Source organism: Capra hircus, chromosome 1 (genome assembly GCF_001704415.2).
Source record: "Capra hircus breed San Clemente chromosome 1, ASM170441v1, whole genome shotgun sequence".
Classification (NCBI taxonomy): Eukaryota; Metazoa; Chordata; class Mammalia; order Artiodactyla; family Bovidae; genus Capra; species Capra hircus.
In genome coordinates this window covers 97,064,132-97,084,804 of record NC_030808.1, presented here as the reverse complement: position 1 = coordinate 97,084,804, position 20,673 = coordinate 97,064,132, and the positions used below count along the sequence as shown (strand labels likewise).

Sequence of the window (20,673 nt, the reverse complement as noted above, 5' to 3'; positions counted from 1 at the left end):
AAAAGACAATTATGTTTTCATTTACCCCATGTGCTACCAGCAAAGTTGAAAGGTAGCCTGAAACTCTGAGATGTGAGTGTAGGTACAGTTCAGCACACTCCCTTCGCTGTGCTGCTGCGGTTTAGTCGCTAAGTCGTGTCTGACTCTTTGTGACCCCATGGAATGTAGCCTGCCAGGCTCCTCTGTCCACGGCAAGAATGTTGGAGTGGGTCGCCATTTCCTTCTCCAGGGGATCGACCCAACCCGGGGATAGAACCTGCATCTCGTGTCTCCTGCATTGCCAGGCGTATTCTTTACCACTAGCGACACCTTGGAAGGCCCTTGAAGAGTAATTCCACTCAGAAACTTCTCAGGAATACTGGGTTGTAAAAGTACATCCAGAGAGCAATCCCTAGTTAAAAATAGCCAATAAAGAATCAATCTTCCCTATTCTTATTTACTGGCAGCTGTTGTAAATCCTGGCTTTATAACTTCCTTTTATTAACTCCACTAAAAATGCATGTACAGTGCAATTCCTTTGATAGCTCAGTTGGTAGAGCGGAGGACTGTAGTGTGAAGTTTCTCAGACATCCTTAGGTCGCTGGTTCGAATCCGGCTCAAAGGAATTGACATTTTGGACTTCCCTGGCGGCTCAGAAGGTAAACAATCTGCCTGAAATGCAGGAGACCTGGGTTTGATCCCTAGGTTGGGAAGATCTCCTAGAAAAGGGAATGGCAACCCACTCCAGTATACTTGCCTGGAGAATTCCATGGACAGAGGAACCTGGTGGGCTATACTCCATGAGGTCACAAAGAGTCAGACAAGACTAAGCAACTTAACAACAATGCATATACAATATAAACAGCTCTAATAGGGCTATCAACTTGATTCTAAACACATGTGGGATATGATTCATGTGAGCTAATACACACATAGAAACCTAGGCAGGTCACATCATGGATGTGAATGTTAAGAGAAATAAGTTCTTTTATGTGTCTGGAAGCCCAGACATACTTGTGCTAACTAACCTTAATTAGAGCGGCCAGTGCACACAAATTTCCCCCAGATAGCTCTGTTGGAAAACTGAAATAGAAAAATCAAGCCTGAACCTTCACATCCAAGAACATTTTAATTAAAACCAGGTTTCTGGAGAACAAATGATTGTTACAAACCCAGGTGAGGAAGTGACTAAGGTTCAGCCAAATGCTCTTGCTCCTTCTCCAACTTCCTACTGTGTCTTGAGAAGAGCCTTTCGGTGGTTTCTTTACTTGTGAAACAGGGATTGTAACAGTACCTCCTTAGAGTTCTTGTGAGGATTAAATAGGTTAAGTAAAACCTAGAACAAGTAACTGTCCTTGGTATTCTCTATTTCTCTTTTATTTATAATTTCTTATTTTTATTTATATTATCACCTCAGTCTGAATACCGTCGATTGCCTAAAAGCCATCAGCACTGTCAGTCATTTGTATTTAGGAAATGAGATTTTAACCTGCAGGACTCTACACTGTTAGATAAAGACAAAAATGTTAGAGACAACTAGTCCTAGACATAATTTAGTCCATGATATATCATCTCTCTTTTTTGCCCATGTGGCTTGTAGGATTCCCTGACTGGGGGATCAAACCCAGGTGCATGGCACTAAAAGCAAGTAGTCCTATAACCACTGGACCACCAGAGAATTCCACATCTTCTTATTTCTTTAAATAACAGCCACACCATCTCATAACTCTTTGGGGGGCTGCTGCTGCTGCTAAGTTGCTTCAGTCGTGTACAACTCTGTGCAGCCCCATAGACGGCAGCCTACCAGGCTCCACCATCCCTGGGATTCTCCAGGCAAGAACACTGGAGTGGATTGCCATCTCCTTCTCCAATGCATGAAAGTAAAAAGTGAAAGTGAAGTCGCTCAGTCATATACGACTCTTCGTGTCCCCACGGTCTGCAGGCTACCAGGCTCCTCTGTCCATGGGATTTTCCAGGCAAGAGTACTGGAGTGGGGTGCCATTGCCTTCTCCGTTTGGGGGGCTAGGTATATAGAAACAAGGATCTGAATCACACACTGCTATGCTGCAAGGAGCAAAAACATTAAGTGTGGGGCTGGGAATTCACCCCTCTCCGTCTTGACTGGGTCTCTATGCCGGATGGGAGGTCTAGTCCTCCAGCAGAAAAGACCCCACCCTAGAAGGCAAGTCAGAGATGCCACAATCAACCCAGCCACTATCATGTCATAGTCCTTCCTGCCTTCCCCCTTAGGCTGTGTGTGTGTATGTGTGTGCATGTATTCATAACCAAGGGCTTGGTTTGGTTTAGTCTCTAAGTCGCGTCTATCTCTTTTGCAACTCTGTGGACCTATTGTTACCAAGCCAGGTTCATTTGCCTGAGAACAAAGCAAGCCAAACAATGACAGGTGGAGGTTTGCAGCAAAAAATGGTTTATCGTGAATCAGTCAAGTGAGGTGAAAGAACAAATCACAAATCCACCTCCCCAAAGACAAGGGACTCAGGATATTTATGAGACAAAGAAGCAGGGTGGCCTGAGGTATGGGGAGCATGGGGAAAGGTGATTGTAGATTTTAAAAAGTGAGATAATTGTCCTTCTGTGCAGGCACAACTGGGATACATGCTCAGAATTTGGTGGCATTAGCTCATTCTGGGGGCAGAGTTCTGGAGTTTCTGATGGCAAATGGTCACCGACCAAACACACATACCCAGGTACATGGTCAGTACTGCCAACCAGTCTTAACTGGCTGGGGTGCCAACTGGACAGCTGACTCCAAGTTCCTGAAAAACAAACTGGGCAAACATCTCAAGACTCTTAGTGAGAGATACTATCCATAGTGGTGGTGAAGGGTCTGTTAACATTGTTTAGGCTACACAATGCTTTTTGTTAAAAAACAAAGCAAAGTGAACTTGGTCAGTGAAGACAGGTTAGTTTTTTATTTTTTAAGCAAGTTATAGTTTAATGGATCTAACTGATAACTACCCTTGGTTTCACAGATTCTAATCCATCATACCAACTCACACATGGCTGTTACCTATGCCTACAGAAAGCCTGATCGTCCACCTTCCAGTCCTAAAACTTAAAAGTTCCACCAGGCACGAAAGTGCCCACTGGTCTCTCCTGATTTAGAGGTGCAGTTCATCTCTTGAATTTAATTCTGTTGGCCTTTACATCTACAACTTTATGGCGGATTTAAGGGAAAATGCAATTTTTGTTTTGTTTTTTGGCTGCATGGCTTGCAAGATATCAGTTCCCCACCCAGGAATTGGACCTGGGTCCCGGCAGTGAAAACCTGGAATTCTCTCCTCTAGACCACCAGGGAACTCCCCTAAATGCAATATTTTAAAATGCTATTTATCCTAGTGTTTTCTCAGTGTTTTAGAGCAATGATTTTTGCAGCCTTCTATACCTCCAACCTGAAAATAGAATCAAAATATGCATTTCTAAAAACTGAAATTAGACAAACCAGACTGTCCTTTCTTAATATGAGTCAACCTAGGTTAGGAGAAAGAGGAATCTACACTTCGATTTATCTTCCAACATGAAACACAAAACCCTACATTTTATGTTGTGTCACGGTGAGCACTCATCAACTAGATTTTAATTTTGTTTCTCTTAAGGATACTAAATCTGGTGACAGGTAAAACTCTGATACATTTTTCTTTTCACAATATTTCAGATTTTGAATATTTGAACTTTCCATCAGAATAATGTCAAGTGACAGCACAAAAGGCGAACATTCATCTAGAATTCAGCAGAAAAGTGATCCACAGCAGGTCTCTGATAGGATATTTTTCATTGACGCTTCAAATCAGAGCTTGCTTACTATTCCAGCAGACATTTTAGCATTAAGAGAATTAGAGGAAGTGCATTTGGAAAACAACCTGATTGCAGAAATCCCCAAGGATATTCAGCATTTAAGGAAGATCAGGGTTCTCTACCTGAACAAGAACAAGCTGAAGAATCTATGCCCGGAGATGGGAAGGCTGAGCAACCTAGAGGGCCTGGATCTGAGCGACAACCCGCTGGAAGCCTCGTCCCTGCCTGTGCTCAGTGGCATCCGCCAGCTCCGCGAGCTCCGCCTCTACCACACCGACCTAGCGGACATCCCCGTAGTCATCTGCAAACTCCTTCACCATCTCGAGCTGCTCGGACTGGCCGGAAACCGCCTGAAATCTCTGCCCAAGGAAATAGTGAACCAGACCAAACTGAGGGAGATCCACCTGAAGCATAACCAATTTGCAGCGTTCCCTCTGGAGCTGTGTGGTCTCTACAACCTGGAGATCATCGACCTGGATGAGAACAAGCTCACGGTCATCCCGGAAGAGATCGGGAACCTGACCAAGCTGAAGAAGTTCTACGTGGCCTACAACAGCCTGGCTGTTCTCCCGGAGTCGCTGGGCCGGTGCACCAGGCTATCAGTGCTGGACCTCTCTTACAACCGCCTCCACACCCTCCCGCACACCTTCGGCGAGCTCACGCAGATGACGGAGGTGGGCCTGAGTGGGAACCACCTGGAAAAGATGCCGCGCCTCCTCTGCAGGTGGACCTCGCTGTTCCTGCTCTACCTGCGCAACACCGGCCTGCGGGTGCTGCGCCGCTCCTTCCGGCGCCTGGCTAACCTGCGGTTCCTCGACCTCAGCCAGAACTTTCTGGAACATTGTCCGTTGCAGATCTGTTCACTGAAGAACCTGGAAGTCTTGGCCCTGGATGATAATAAAATATGCCAGGTACTGATTCCTCTCCTGGCTGTCACTATGCTGCCCGGCCCTACATTGGTGTGGTTCCGTATCTAAACATCAGAAAATTCAAGCTGAGTTTATGAGTGAAAATCGGGATTGACAGATCTCTCCAAGGTCATCATTCATATTACCTTTCCTGCCTGAATAGCAGTAGTAATCATAATGGTAGCTATGTTTATTTGCAGTATGTAGGTGCCAGTCACTGGGCTAAATGCTTTTTTGTGTATTATCACATTTAACCTTCACAATGACTTTTTATTTAAAGTCTTTGTTTTTTAGGATAGCTTCAGATTATAGTAAAATTGAGAACATATTTCAGAGGATTTTCATATATTCCACACTGAGATTCCCCAACAATTAACATCTTAGATTACTATGGTACATTTGTTACAATTAATAAACCAATATTGATACACTTTTATTCACTGAAGTCCACAATTTATCCATGTTTCCTTCAGTTCAGTTCAGTCGCTCAGTCGTGTCCAACTCTTTGCGATCCCATGAATCGCAGCACGCCAGGCCTCCCTGTCCATCACCAAGTCCCGGAGTTCACTCAGACTCAGGTCCATCGAGTCAGTGATGCCATCCAGCCATCTCATCCTCTGTCTTCCCCTTCTCCTCCTGCCCCCAATCCCTCCCAGCATCAGAGTCTTTTCCAATGAGTCAGCTCTTCGCATGAAGTGGCCAAAGTACCAGAGTTTCAGCTTCAGCATCATTCCCTCCAAAGAAATCCCAGGGCTGATTTACTTCAGAATGGACTGGTTGGATCTCCTTGCAGTCCAAAGGACTCTCAAGAGTCTTCTCCAACACCACGGTTCAAAAGCATCAGTTCTTTGGAGCTCAGCATTCTTCACAGTCCAACTCTCACATCCATACATGACCACAGGAAAAACCATAGCTTTGACTAGACGGACCTTAGTCAGCAAAGTAATGTCTCTGCTTTTGAGTATGCTATCTAGGTTGGTCATAACTTTTCTTCCAAGGAGCAAGCATCTTTTAATTTCATGGCTGCACTAACCATCTGTAGTGATTTTGGAGCCCAAAAAAATAAAGTCTGACACTGTTTCCCCATCTATTTCCCATGAAGTGATGGGACCGGATGCCATGATCTTCGTTTTCTGAATGTTGAGCTTTAAGCCAACTTTTTCACTCTCCTCTTTCACTTTCATCAAGATGCTCTTTAGTTCCTCTTCACTTTCTACCATAAGGGTGGTGTCATCTGCATATCTGAGGTTATTGATATTTCTCCCGGTAATCTTGATTCCAGCTTGTGCTTCTTCCAGCCCAGCTGTTTCTCATGATGTACTCTGCATAGAAGTTAAACAAGCAGGGTGACAATATACAGCCTTGACGTACTCCTTTTCCTATTTGGAACCAGTCTGTTGTTCCATGTCCAGTTCTAACTGTTGCTTCCTGACCTGCATACAGATTTCTCAAGAGGCAGGTCTGCTGGTCTGGTAGTCCCATCTCTTTCAGAATTTTCCAGTTTCTTGTGATCCACACAGTCAAAGGCTTTGGCATAGTCAATAAAGCAGAAATAGATGTTTTTCTGGAACTCTGTTGCTTTTTTCATGTTTCTTTAGTTTTGATCTAATCTTTTTCCCTTCAGAATTCCATCCAGGTTTCTACATTACATTTAGTTTTTGCATCTCAGCTCTTCTTGGCTATGAGAGTTTTTCAGGCTTTCCTTATATCTGATGACCTTGCCAGTATTGAGGTGTACTGGCAAGGTATGCTGTAGGATGCCCCCATTATTGGAATTTGTTTGATTTTTTTCTCATAAGACTGGAGTTATTGATTATTAGAAGATTAATTTATGCATTTGTAATACAGTCATATTGTCTTATCACACTCTGCTTTCCTTCCTGAGATCCTCTGACTTCCTGCATGATTTTTTTCTTAAATTGCATACATTACTCACAATGATTTTTTGATGTGAGTGATATTATCCTCAATGATATAGGAGGATAATGAGGCATGGGGCTTTTAATGTGTCAAGGCCACACACCTGTACCTGATAGAGTCAGAAAACCAGTCCATAGCATTGGACTGCAGGGTTCATCTTCCAGAGTTCCGACACATGCAACCTTAGGCCCTAATGTTCCAAAATCAGATATCCACAAAACCAGATTAGTGCCCAGAGAAGCTCTCCCATGTGTGTGGAGGGTGGTGTGTGCAGATATTCATCATAGTATTGTTGATAATCATGGCTTATGGGCGACAATGTGAATGTCAGTTGGAAGAGGAGTTTGCAAGTAAATTGTGGTATATATATAAAATGGAATACTATACAATAATTTAAGTGAATGGGAGTTATATGTGCCAATGTAGATAGATCTCAAAATTGTGATGTTTATTAAAAAATAAGGCACCTAATTGCAGGGTATTGTGCCACATAGAAATCTTTAATCACACAAAACTACATACACAACATATAACACATATTTTATGTCCCCTACATTGAAAGGCAGATTCTTAACCTCTGGACCACCAGGAAAGCCCCTTATTGTTTTTTAATATTTGCAAATTTGAAAGAACAGAGTTCTGTTAAAAGCAAAAGACTATTCTGGAGAGAAAGAATGGAAGGTATAGAAACCAACAACGCTAACCAAATATCATGTCTGTTTTTCCTGGTTGTGAGCAACACTCTCAATGTGTATCTCATTACATTATAAAAGTCCTAGCTTTAAAGTTGATTTTTGTTCTTTTTGAATCTTTTACTTGATTTTCAACTTTTAGAACTTTGGGATTTTTTTGTTTTGTTTTCCTCATTGTTAGAGAGTTTCAAAACTGGAAGTAAATATTTTGATGATAACTTTAAGATTTAGGAAGAGAATCTAGTACTTAATTTCGACTTATTATAGGTAGCAACCCATCTTGGAGGATTTTAGAGGTTCTATGAGAAGCCCTCTGCGCATCCCCAACTCTTCCGATGTCAGTCTGTCATTCCATAGTGGGAGTGAAAGTATCAGAATATAAAGTGCCCTTGGGAAGTATCACACAGTTCACTTAAATCCTATTGAGTCATGCATGATACCTAATCCTCTCCTGTGAGACTTTTTAAGAGGTCAGGGTGGAGGACAGAATCACACACAGATGTGTGTGTGATTAGCAAAGATTCAGTTCAGTTCAGTTCAGTCGCTCAGTTGTGTCTGACTCTTTGCGACCCCATGAACCGCAGCACGCCAGGCCTCCCTGTCCATCACGAAAGATTAGCCTCATCCAATACCAAGCTTTACTGCAAGTCAGACTGCACCGAAACGTGGATATGTTCAGTGTTATTATGTTGAACATGGAAATTTCCATATACCAGTACTTATGATTCTTCAGTTCTTATGGTATTACTGTGTTTTTTGTCTTCCTTTCTGAATTTCCTATTATTCCAGTCCCTCTAGGAACCTCCCAATCATTTCTCTCTCTAATGACACATGGCCTTTAAGCCAGCTTCTTCTCTCTTCCACCCCCAAATTTACCGGATGGATTTTTGGCACTTGAAGCCTAGACAGTAGCTTTTTCGTGCCTAGTTGGAGGCAAAAATAGCTGACTTTTCATGTATACCTCGATGGATTTTATGTGTATGGTCCATTCCTATTGTTGACTGAAAAAGTGATGCACAACCTAAAAGTTGAGAACTGTGTTTTATTTGGTGGACAGAACTGAGGACTTAAGCCCAGAAAGCAGCCTCTCAGATAGCTCAGAGGGACTGCTCCACAGAGATAAGGGAGGAGCCAGGAGATGTAGGACTTTTCACAACAAAGAACACGTAGTCAGAACTTCAAATGATTTAACTGTTAATTAAAGAAATTAATTAACAAACTCTGACTTCCCTGGTAGTTTAGTGGCTAAGACTCTGTGCTCCCAATGCAGGAGGCCCAGGTTCAATCCCTGGTTGGGGAACTAGATCCCACATGCCACAGCTAAGACCAGGTGCAGTCAAGAAACAAAAACAAAACAAAAACATTCATCCCTAAAGAAAACCAAATTCTCAAGTTAATGAATTCAGTACTTTTCTATATATGGGAAGATGCAAGAGTCTGGGTTCACTGAAATCATGTATTTCAATGACATCATTGAAATCATTCTTTTGATATGAGCCTTAGCTATCTAAGGCCAGTATTCTGTTCTGCCCATCCTGAGTCCCCTCAGGGTTCATGGTCCAGGGGCTGCAGTGGCTCAATGGTTGCTACGTCCTTTGTTTACTGATTTGGCAGGCAACATTTACATTCACACTATTAAGGGAGAAAACTCAGGTTTCAGAATGGCTACAGCTCACTGTCAGCAATAATTGTTCTTACCTGATGCTCTGCAGGCTTTCTGTACATCCAAATTTATTTCTGCTATAATATGACTATGATGGTATTAATTATTGGCTCTTGAATATCCTGGGAAAGAAATCTTTAGATATTCAATGGGCTTTTGAAAAAGTAAATGCTAATTCTCTGGGCTGAGAATATAGCAATACGAATGAAATAACTGGGTTATAATGAAGTGGTTAGGTTGATAAGTCTTTTCCTGTTATTTAGGACTGCACTAAATGCAGATGCTTTGCACTGAAGGAATCTAAGGGCCTATTGAAGAATTTTGAAATAGCCAAGATGGAAAGCTTAAACATCAGTTTCTCTGGACGTTGACTTGTTCTGAGTTTTCTTTTTCTAGATGTAAATAAAACTGAAAATGTTTTATAACTTTTTAAAAAAATGAGCCCTCACCTTACATAACAAAGAGGAAAATGTCTTACTGTTTATTCCAAGTGTTTGAAACTTTTGCCTATAGGTCAAAAGAAAGCCTACTATGGGGATAATCTATTCACTAATTATTTACCTATTCCACCCATTTAGGGAGAGTTTGGGTTGAGCTGAACTCTACTAACCATTCTCATGAAAAATAGAATGGCAGGTTATGGAATGGGTGGAAGGAAAGCCAAGGTTTAAGCAGGGACCTGTGAGGAAAGGTTGCCCAGTGAAGAACAGAGCCAGGTAACAGAAGTGTTTCAAAATGAATTAAGTTATTAACATTCAGAGTTGGGCCTTTTTTTCCTACAAGAAAATAGGTATCTATGTAACTTATTCAGTAGGGTGATTGTGTCATGTATTTAAAGAATGAGATTTTCCATGTGGTTCCAGAGGGCCAGCCAGATGTCAATAGGGGATGGATTAGTGACAGATTTTGACAGGAGAAGGAAATCTGAGTGGCCTTCATCCAATGATCTTTTCATCCCAGGAGGTAGTGTTTAAATAAGAGCTGGATGGCTAGCTATGGAACATATCCAACCACCATGGTAGAGGGTAAGAACAGGGAGCTTTTTAAGGCCTTCCAACTCTGAAAGTCTGAGAATCTGTGCAATGCCTGCCTAATACGCATAGCCTTGGGATTCACTGCAGGGCAGAAGATATAATTATAATGGTCTTCATTGTTTCCTTCCAACTGGTATTTTAACTAAAGTTTCAAAATTGCTGACCTAAAGCCTTTTAGGATGGACATCACATCACTAAATTGATCAGTGCCAATAACTGAATTAATTATGAATATTATAGTCGCAATAATATACTAATAAGCTTTGTACTTTTTCTTTCGGTAGTGTCAAGCATTTGCTACACCATAGTTGAAAAATTTGCAATAACATTAGAAATTGCTCTAACTTTATCCAGAGCATGAAAGTAAAGTGCACAGAGGTTGGGGAAAAAATAGAACTCCAGACTTTGGATCCACAAGTACAAATACTATAGATGCAAACATATGGGCCAGCTTTGCATCTGCAGGAGATGCTAAATTGCTCCCTTTTAAAAAAAATCTTCCTCAAAACTAAAAGCCCAATTTATTTTCTTCTAAAAATAATCCTGATCTGAAACTTATCTTTTTGAAATATTTCCAGTTACCTTCAGACTTCGGTTTACTTTCAAAACTGAAGATTCTTGGACTAACGGGAAATCAGTTCTCTTCATTTCCGAAAGAGATCCTTTCTTTAGCATCTTTAGAGAAGTTATACATTGGCCAAGATGAGGGAGCCAAGCTTACCCATCTGCCAGAATGCATTAAGAGACTAGAGGTAAGCCTCCCCAAATGAGCAGGCAAAGAAGTATACGCCCACCGACTCCTTGGCTAATACTGAGAAAACATGGTTGTATTCTCACAGGTTGCATGTGGAATCATCTATACTAGATTTCTAGCTCCCAACAAGAAGTCATTATTACACTTTGAGGCTTCCACTGTCTTCCTGAACAACCACAGGATCCACACTTGAAGAACATTTTATTGTGACTGGTCTTGGATATGTCAGGGCATACTCATTCCTTCTGTGTGGCTTGGCATGTTTTATTTAAAAAATTGAGCCATACCACTTTCCAGTTAATTTCCACTTTTTAAAAGTATTCTCTGAAAGTTGTACTACTTTGAAGTTAAAGTGTCATATAGATGATATGGCCAGGAATCTGCATTTTGCATGAGAGAGTCTGATTCCCCTTCCTGCATGGTGGAAAGCATATCATGGTTTATTTAACCATTGCAACAGGTTCATGCTGAAGATGGGTCCACAGCACTAAACCCCAGCAAAGCAACATAACATTATTCAAAGTAGCTATACCAATGTGTCTTTATGTATGCATGCTTTAAAGCATGATTTTTTCATGTTCCTGGTGCTACACTTTTAATAATAATAATGTAGCTGTAAGCCACTACATAGCTCCCAGTCATGGACCTGAGTAATGACAGGCACAGCACAGGTCCTTCTCACCTCTTCCTAATTCTTCATTCCTTTGCTCTGTGTTCATAGAACTCCTTTCATCAATTTGCTCCTTGTACGTGTCATGCCACTCTCTCCAGAATCTTAGGGTGAAATGCAAACATTGAATTTTTACCCAGTGAATCTGAAAATAGTCAACCTATTCTCTGTACATTTTGGCTACTTCCACATGGACAATGTTGAATTGATAATTGAGGCAATTGCAGTTCTATAGCAACTGCCACAGATAATTAGCTATTAAAAGGGAACAAATTATATTTGTAGTTAAATGATCTAAATTGTTTTTCTGCATTAAGTTCTAGTGAAACAAATAAACACTAGATTCCCATGTTCTCTTTTCCCTACATACCTGGGAACCATGACTAATGGCTTATCTCAAGAATAATTATATATTTTTTTGATGACTCTTTAAATGTGCTTTCACCTTAATCTTAATGAATAATATTCCCATTGAAAGAACATGGGAACTCACAGGTGATTCTAGTTACCATAATTCTTTTATTATGGTATGATAACATACTCTTCTGTTATTCAGAATCTTAAAGAGCTGTATATTGAGAACAATCATCTCGAGTACCTGCCTGTATCCTTGGGATCAATGCCTAACTTGGAAATTCTTGATTGCCACTGCAATCTAATTAAGCAACTCCCGGATGCTATTTGCCAAGCACAAGGTGAGAAATCTTTGTAGATCTACAACCCAGTGGAGTTTGACTAGCATTTCCCATGATGGAAGGCATCCTTGTACTACTAAAGATCAGTCTCAATGTTGAGGAGACTTCCCTGGTGGCTCAGATGGTAAAAGCTTCTGCCTACAATGTGAGAGACCTTGGTTCAATCCCTGGGTTGGAAAGATCCCCTGGGGAAGGAAATGGCTACTCACTCCAGCACTCCTGCCTGGAAAATCCCATGGATGGAGGAGCCTGGTAGGCTACAGTCCATGGGGTCGCAAAGAGTCAGACATGACTGAGCAACTTCACTTTTCAATGTTGAGAGCTTAGACCTACCCCGTAATCTCCTTGCAGAGCTTCTTAGTTGGTGATACAGGGAAGGCAAGGTACCTGATTGGTACAGCTAAAAGCCTCACAAAGGCAGTTAGTTTATTGGGAATTGAAAAGAAAATATCAACTGCTATGAAGATTGGCACTCATCCTCATAGCCATTATACTGTGAACCAGAACTTACTGAATACCTATTATCTGCCAGAATTTGGGCTTGGGGGTCCTGTAATAAATTTGCATTAGATCACTAAGTCACTTACGAAAGAAAGGAAAAGGATTGACCCAGAGTAATAAAATTAGCAAGGGAGTTGGGGCTGGGGGGATTGGGAGTGAACCTATTTGATTGCCATGAAAAATCATACATCATTCATATTTGAATATGCAAAGATTTTTCCACTAGGCTAAACCTAAACAGGTTTTTGCTGAGATCCTCCTAGAACCAGATTTTAAAAAATGTTTCTTTGCCATATTGTGCTGAATCTTCAGGGTTATAGATATATTTTCAAACTGTGACTTTAATGAAAGAAAGATGAAGGAATATGAGTGGATTCTGTTGCCTACTCATGGGACATTCCAAGATTAGCAGCAGGACTTCCCTGGTGGTCTAGTGGTTAAGAATCCACCTGTCGGTGCAGGAGTCACGGTATCAATTCCTGGTCTGGGAAGATCCCACAAACAAGTATGCCCATGTACCACGACTACTGAAACCCAAGCTCCCTCCAGCCAGTGCTCTGCAGCAAGAGAAGACACTGCAATGAGAAGCCCAGAGACCACAACTAGGGTGTAGCTCCCACTTGTTGCAGCAAGAGCAAGCCCACATGCAACAACCAAGACCCAGTGCAGCAAAAGATAAATTTAAAAAAAAAGCATGGCCACAGGGTTGGATCTGTGACACTCCTTAGTCATCTCCTGATTCTGTCTTTAATCTCTGGAGGAATGGAACATTCTCAACATTTTTTAGTATTTACTATTTTCCTGTCTCTGACACTTATTTACACTGACTTCAACAACTCTGAGTTGTTATAAAACATTAAATTTTTTTGTTACATGGTCTAACAGGAAATAAACATTTCAAAGTGTTTGGACTAAGCAATGTATGCTTTAATTTTGCTAGTTTTTAAGACAAATTCATTATTTTTTAAAAAATAATTTCAGCTTTGAAAGAATTACGGTTCGAGGACAACTTGATCACTTATCTTCCGGAGAATTTGGATAGCCTAGTGAATCTAAAAGTTCTGACACTAACGGGCAACCCCATGGAAGAGCCCCCAATGTCAGTGTGTACCAAAGGCACTGAGGCTGTGTGGGAATACCTTAAAGAAAGGAGAAATATGAAAGAATTGGCAACAAAGGTAAAATAAGCCATGATTTTGGATAACATAATCACAGTTGCTTGGAGTAGGGTATTGCTAAACTTTACAGATTATTCTATAGGGCTGCTCTTTACACATCTACATTTTGAGAATTGTGATTCTTACTTATTGAGTACTTTTACATCCCCAGGCCTAAGCAAGAGATTTTTAAACAAAAATCCTAGCTTTTTTTTTTTTTTTTTGTCTTTTCTGTTCCTTTTCTCTTTGTCAGATAAGAAGCCAACAGGCAAAAGAAACCAAAACTTCAAACCCCCAAATGATCTAAAACTGTTGGACTAGTCACTGGAGTGAAAGGCTTATGTTAACTCAGATAAGCCTGAAAAGTTAAACATGAAAGCATTGTGGAGCACAGGTCTAGAGGCCAGAGTTCTGCTCTGCCACCAACATAGCATCAAAGGGTTAAGATCCTCATTGCCCACTAAGCGGGTGGAGACGGAAGGATACCCCAGAGCCCAGGAATGTGTCCATTACAATCAGTATTCAGTATTCTCCATTCAGCTGGTCCAAGCCTGCAGCATCTCACAGCCGGATGACTGCATTAGCCCTCCAACTAGTGTCCCTTGTTACTTGCTTGCTTCCCCTACCGTATATATTCTTCTCTCTTTTTTTTTTTGTATATATTCTTCTACTGAGCAGTCAGACCTACGCTGTTGAAACCTAGGTCAGATCTTGCTGTACTTTGCTGAAATCAACAACTCTCCATTTTACCCCGAATAAAAATTAGTCTTTGGTCTATAAGACCCTTTATCAATAGCCCTCAATCAAATCAGACCTAACAACACCCTCCCTTCTCTAATAAGTATTATGTGAAACTTCCCTTACTCTTTTAAAATTAGACTCATAGATAACATAAACTACCACAAACATAATTTTAATAAATCAAAATAATGCCCAAACTGTAATACAAAAGAAAAGTAGTTTATATTGAAATATTAATTTTAGTATGTATATACTCAGGGATGACTACACTGGAAGAATGAAATTACTTACTTTTAGGATACTTCCTAGAAGTATTTTGAACAATGTACCCCCTTGCACATTTTAAAATTGATATTAGACCTTTTTGTGCCATTAAGTTTAGTCATTGCAAAGGATTTACTTTGATATCAGTAAACATCAATTTACAAAATATTTGAACAAACTCTTTACAGGCAAAAATTTTGTCATTTATTTTTTTTATTGAACATGTATTTCCATTCCACTTTTCCTTTAGAATTGACCTTAATATGTGTGTGTATATATATAAATCTAAATAATTTATAGATCCCCTTTCATATTTCTAGGCTACAAAAGTTTTATGTAAATTAAACTTTTTTTCTATGATCATAGCATTTTAACATTCTGGATTGAGTCTTTGTGCAATTAGTAGTAGTATAAAATTGACCAAAACAATATAAAATCTAGTATAAAATTTGATATTCAATTATTTGATATATAGGATTTTTGGAAAGATTTTTTTCACATAGTTTATATGTTGTTGTTGTTCAATTGCTAAGTTGTGTCCAACTCTTTGTGACCCCATGGACTGCAGCAAGGCAGGCTTCCCTGTCCTTTATTATCTCCCAGGGCTTACTCAGATTCATGTCCATTGAGTTGATGATGCTATCTAACTATCTCATCTTCTGCTGTCCTCTTCTCCTTTTGCCTTCAGTCTTTCCCAGCATCTGAGTCTTTTCCAATGAGTCAGTTCTTCACATCAGGTGGCCAAAGTATTAGAGCTTCAGCTTCAGCATCAGTCCTTCCAGTGAATATTCAGTGTTTATTTCCTTTAGGATTAACTGGTTTGATCTCCTTGCAGTCCAAAGGACTTTTAAGGGTTTATATGTCCTTGCATAAATATTACTTATTGCTAGAATGAAATAGGGTTTGGCATCAGTTCCATTCCTATTTTTTAATTTACAGAGGAAATACTGAGAAAGCTTGTTCAAATTCATAAGTTGACAAGGAAAAGAATGGAAACAATTTGTTTGCCTGTATTGTTTTGCTTTAAATGGCAGTGCTTCACACATCTCTGAACTCCTTCCAGATATAGCTCCCCGAAATTAGATAGTAGGCTCTCAACTGACAAATCAACTTCAATTTTCTTGAAGGCAAAGAGCTGGAAACCACCTCTCTTATAAAGGATTGGTTACCCAGTCCTTAGAGCCAACATCAATACTGCTATTTTGAATTACCCCTTTTTCAGTGCCCCCGAGGTTTTTGGAGTCTTGGGCAACCCACCCTGGTCAGATTCAAATGGATGAAGGGCTGCCAAACGGGCAGTTAGGAAGGGGCGGTGGGACTCGCGGTGGGACTGGAGGGTCAGCAGTTGTGTTCCTCCGCAGACACATTTTAGGGAGGGGGACGGGTGAGAGTTGAAGCTCTGGAAATGAGTTGCTTCCAACCCATCCAAGCCTGCACAAGCTTGGAAAGTCTCTGTGGACCAGGGTAAGTGGCACACAATTGAACTCTGTTGAGTCTTAACACACAAAAAGCCTTGCGAGTTTCTGGAATCCCTCTCCTGGGCACTGCTCCTTCCCTGGAAAGTCACCGCCTTAGCTGGTCTGCCACTTGCAGGCTCCATCTCATCCTTCCCATTTTCGCTTTACTCCAAGGCTCATGCGTGCTCCCGCCTCTCTGTCCAGAGGTGCTTCCCACCGGGTGTGGGCAAGACTGCGGCCCTCACTTAGTTCAGTCTCTATTCAAATATCCATACACCTGTCCTCAGGCCCCCTTATATAAAACAGCATACCTCTACCCACCTCGTTCATTCATTCATTCAACAAATATTTATTGAGCTGCAACTATGTACCTGGCACTGTTCTAGGCACTGGAAATACAATACTGAACAAAATGGGCAAATATTTCTGTCCTCATATTGCTTAAAGCTTCATGTGGTGAGAGTAAGAACATGAAGTGGAACACATAATATATATTAGAAAGTTATTTCTAAGTGATGTTAGAAAGTGATTATGTTGTTTCTAACATAATCATATGTTAGAAGGTGATTAAGTGTATTGGAAAAAAGTTCAAGCTAAGGGGAACTGAGGTTACCAGAAGTTGTGTGTGTGTGTGTATTATAGGGGTTTTATTTTATTTTATTTTTTGATCAAAACATGTATTTAGATAGGAATACCTGGTAGGGTTCAGACTGCTCTTCCATTTCACTGGACTACTAAAGTAGCCACTTAATCTATTTAGTCTCCTTCCATCTGATCTTACTCTATTAGCTTCTTCTTCCTTTTTAAAAAATTTTTATTTTACATCGGGGCCTAGTTGATTAATAATGTGTTAATCTCAGGTCTACAGCAAAGTGATTCAGTTATACACATACATGTGTTAATATCCTTTTTCAAATTCTTTTCCCATTTAGGTTGTCACATAACATTGAGCAGAGTTCCCTGTGCTACACAGTAGGTCCTTGTTGGTCATCCATTTCAAATATGCAGTGTGCACACGCCCATCCCAAACTTCCAATCTATCTCTCCCCCCGACCCTTCTCCTCTGGTAACCATAAGTTTGGTTTCTAAGTCTGGGAATCTATTTCTGTTTTGTAAATAAGCTCATTTGTATCTTTTTTAAAAGAAGGTTTATAGTGGTTTCAGTTTAATGAGATGGTCAGTGTAGGATTCTTTGGGAAATTGACTGTCTCGACAATTATTACAATATATCATAGACTGGGTGGCTTGAACAACAGAAATTTATTTTCTCACATTCTGGAGGCTTGAAGTCCAGGATCATGGTGCCAGCATGGTAAGAGCTTCCCTTCCCGCCTCACAGATGCTGCCATTTCACTGTGTCCTCCTATGACAGAGAGAGCAAGCTATCTGTCTCTTCTTGTAAGAGCGCTGATTCCGTCATGAGAACCTCAGCCTTAGGACTTTATCTAAACCTCATTACCTTACGAGTCCCAGTCTCTAAATACCAGCACATTGGGGTTTAAGACTTCAACACATGAACTGGGGGAAACATAGCTCAGTTCATGGCAACGACAATCAAGCAGGTTCTTGAAGAAGTGGAGGCATGAACCATCTGAATATTAGGAAGAGTGTTCCAGGCAGAGAAAGCAGCAAAGGCTGAGGCCCTGAGCTGAGATGGTGCCTACGTGCATCTGAGCAGCAAAGAGGCCTGCACGGCTGCAGTGAGTGAGCAAGGGGAGAGTGAAGAGGTCCGGAGGGTGGGGGAAAATTGATAGGGCTTTGTAAGCAAATGCAAGGACTTGAATTTTGGGTGTTTGTTTGTGTTTTTAAGAAGTGGATTTATTTAGAGAGATACACATTCCAGGTGGTGCAGTGGTAAAGAAACCATCCGCCAGTGCAGGAGATACAAGAGACACAGGTTCAATCCCTGGGTTGGGAAGATCCCCTGGAGAAGAACACAGCAACCCACTCCAGTATTCCTGCCTGGAGAATCCCACGGACAGAGGAGCCTGGTGGGCTACAGTCCGCAAGGTTGCAAAGAGCTGGACAGGACTGAACTGACTGAGCACACACGTATACACATTCCACAGACAAAATGCTGTTGGTCTCAAAAGGGGAAAAAGACCTTGGGAGAAACACTCCACAGAGAAAGCATGGGCTGTCTCAGAAGGCAAGAGACCAGGACTTGAGTTTTATTCTGAGAGAAATGGGGAGCCACTGGCAGGTATGAAGCGTCTACTAGAGAAGGGATGTTCCTGAGTGGGTATTAGGAAAGAAGATCTGAAGAGCAAGTGAGGGCTGAATAGCACAGGGGACTCTGCTCAATATTATGTGGCAGCCTGGGTGGGAGGGGAATATAGGGGAGAATGGATATTTGTATACGTTTGGCTGAGTCCCTTCATTGTTTACCTATAGCTATCACAATAGTAATTGGCTAGTCCCCAATATAAAATAAGTTAAATTTTAAAAAATAGAACAAGTGACAATTGCCTGTAGGTGGGAGCACAGGTGGTCCCAGAACAAGAGAGAAGGCAGAGTACCGGCACACCCATTTCCCTTGCTGTGCCCTGTCACCTCCGCGGCGCTTGGCACCATCTGTCAATTATACAGTCACATGCTTCTTGTCTATTGTCTTTTCCCCTCACTGGAATGTGAGCTCCACCGACTCAGTGATACTGGTAATTCAACTGCTGTTTCCCTAGAACCATGCCTGGCGTGTAAAAGCACCAAACACTTTAAAAATCCTTTGCCTGGATGACTGGCCAACTGAGAAAGAGGGAAGATAAGGTTTAGAGTTCTAGCTATATTCCATTCTCCATATTTTGAAAATCACATATTGCATACCAGAACAAAGAGCTGTAACCGTCTCCAGTGCATTGTGATACGAGCTGCTGCTGTTCTTATTTTCAGATTCAGGCTTGGTGGCGTGGAATGATGGTACGCAGAGGACTTGGGAAATTTGAAGAACTGCTAAAATTGCAAAAGAAGGGAAAGAATTCTCCAAAAGATAAGAAAGGAAAGAAAGATGTAAAAGGAAAACCTGTAAAGAAAAAATAATAATTCTATAAATGTATGAATTGAGGTAATGAAACCTGGTGGATTAAGAAGGCAAAATCTCTAGGAATTAGATGCCTATCATACAAAAATTACTCACAGTTACAGTTACATATAAAAATAAAGGTTCTTTTACTGAATTGTTTATGGATAAAATGCTTTGATGTCTGGGAATTGCTTCAGAATAATATCAGAGAGAGGTAAGTGTAGATGATCCAAATGAACCAATATGTGTGCTTAGTCCCTCAGTCATGTCCGACTCTTTACGACCCCATAGACTGTAGCCCACCAAGCTCCTCTGTCCGCGGGATTATTTTCCAGGAGTGGGTTGCCATTTCCTTCTCCAGGGGATCTTCCCTACCCAGGGACTGAACCCAGGTGTCCTGCATTGCAGGCGGATGCTTTACTGTCTGAGCCACTGGGGAAGCCCTAAAATGAACCAAGATCAGCCATAAACTGGGAATTGTGAAAGCATGTGGTAGTTACATGAAGGTTCACTACACTATCACGTCTGCTTTTAAAACTCTTACTTACGAAACAATTCATAGCACGTTCCAAAGAAACGTACAGAAAGGTCCATGCACCCTTCACCCTTCCTCAGTGTTGACACCCTCCATGACTATAGGAATGGACAGCAGTACCATCCACGGAGCTTATTCAGATTCCATCACTTATACATGCACTTGTCACTTGTTTGTGTGTGTGTGTGTGTGTGTGTGTATAGTCCAGTGCAATTTTCTTACATGTAGCTTTTGTGTAGCCACCACTACAATCAAGATAGAACTGTTCTATCACCACTGTGCTATTACTCTTAGTCACACCTACCACCTGTCTCTCTTCCAGTCCCTGACCTGTAATTTTGTTATTTCAGGAGGATTATATAAATGGAATCACATAGTAAGTAACATTTGGGGGCTGGCCTTTTATTTTGCATAATTCACTTCCAGTCCATCCAAGTGGTGCACGAAGCAATTGTTCATTCCTTTCTGGTTGCTGAGTAGTATTGCATAGTTTGCTCACCGTTCACCCATTGAAAGGTGTTTCTCTGTTTCCAGGTTTTGGCTAGTTTGAATAAAGTTGCTCCAAACATTTACTCAGAGAAGTGAAGAATCATTACCTAAAACATCCCCATTTATACTAATCAAGACCTCCTCACCCTGATGACTTTTTCTGTTGGAATAACATTGATTTCAAATTCAACATGTCCTTCAAGCAATGATTATAATAAGAATTATTACTGTAGCAAGAAGAAAGCAAAACATGATCTGATTAGAATATATCAGAATAGAAATGTGTGAGCAGATCCCTCTGCCATGCAATGAATTTCATGCTCTAGGAAGAGAAAACCAGAAATTCCCCAAATCACCGACAGCAACACAGGAACTTTAA

General features: G+C 41.0%; 1 protein-coding gene and 1 non-coding gene across 2 annotated transcripts; both read left to right on the top strand.

The window, feature by feature from the left end:
* TRNAY-GUA lies at positions 515–604 on the top strand. Its single transcript is given in 2 exon segments — positions 515–551; positions 569–604. It is a non-coding gene; the product is annotated as a tRNA-Tyr (tRNA).
* Positions 3,687–20,390, top strand: LRRIQ4 (leucine rich repeats and IQ motif containing 4). The gene is given in 9 exon segments (XM_005675340.1): positions 3,687–4,211; positions 4,213–4,305; positions 4,307–4,552; positions 4,554–4,706; positions 10,591–10,764; positions 11,993–12,131; positions 13,614–13,810; positions 19,141–19,272; positions 20,340–20,390. Coding segments are annotated over 9 exon segments (1,710 nt in total).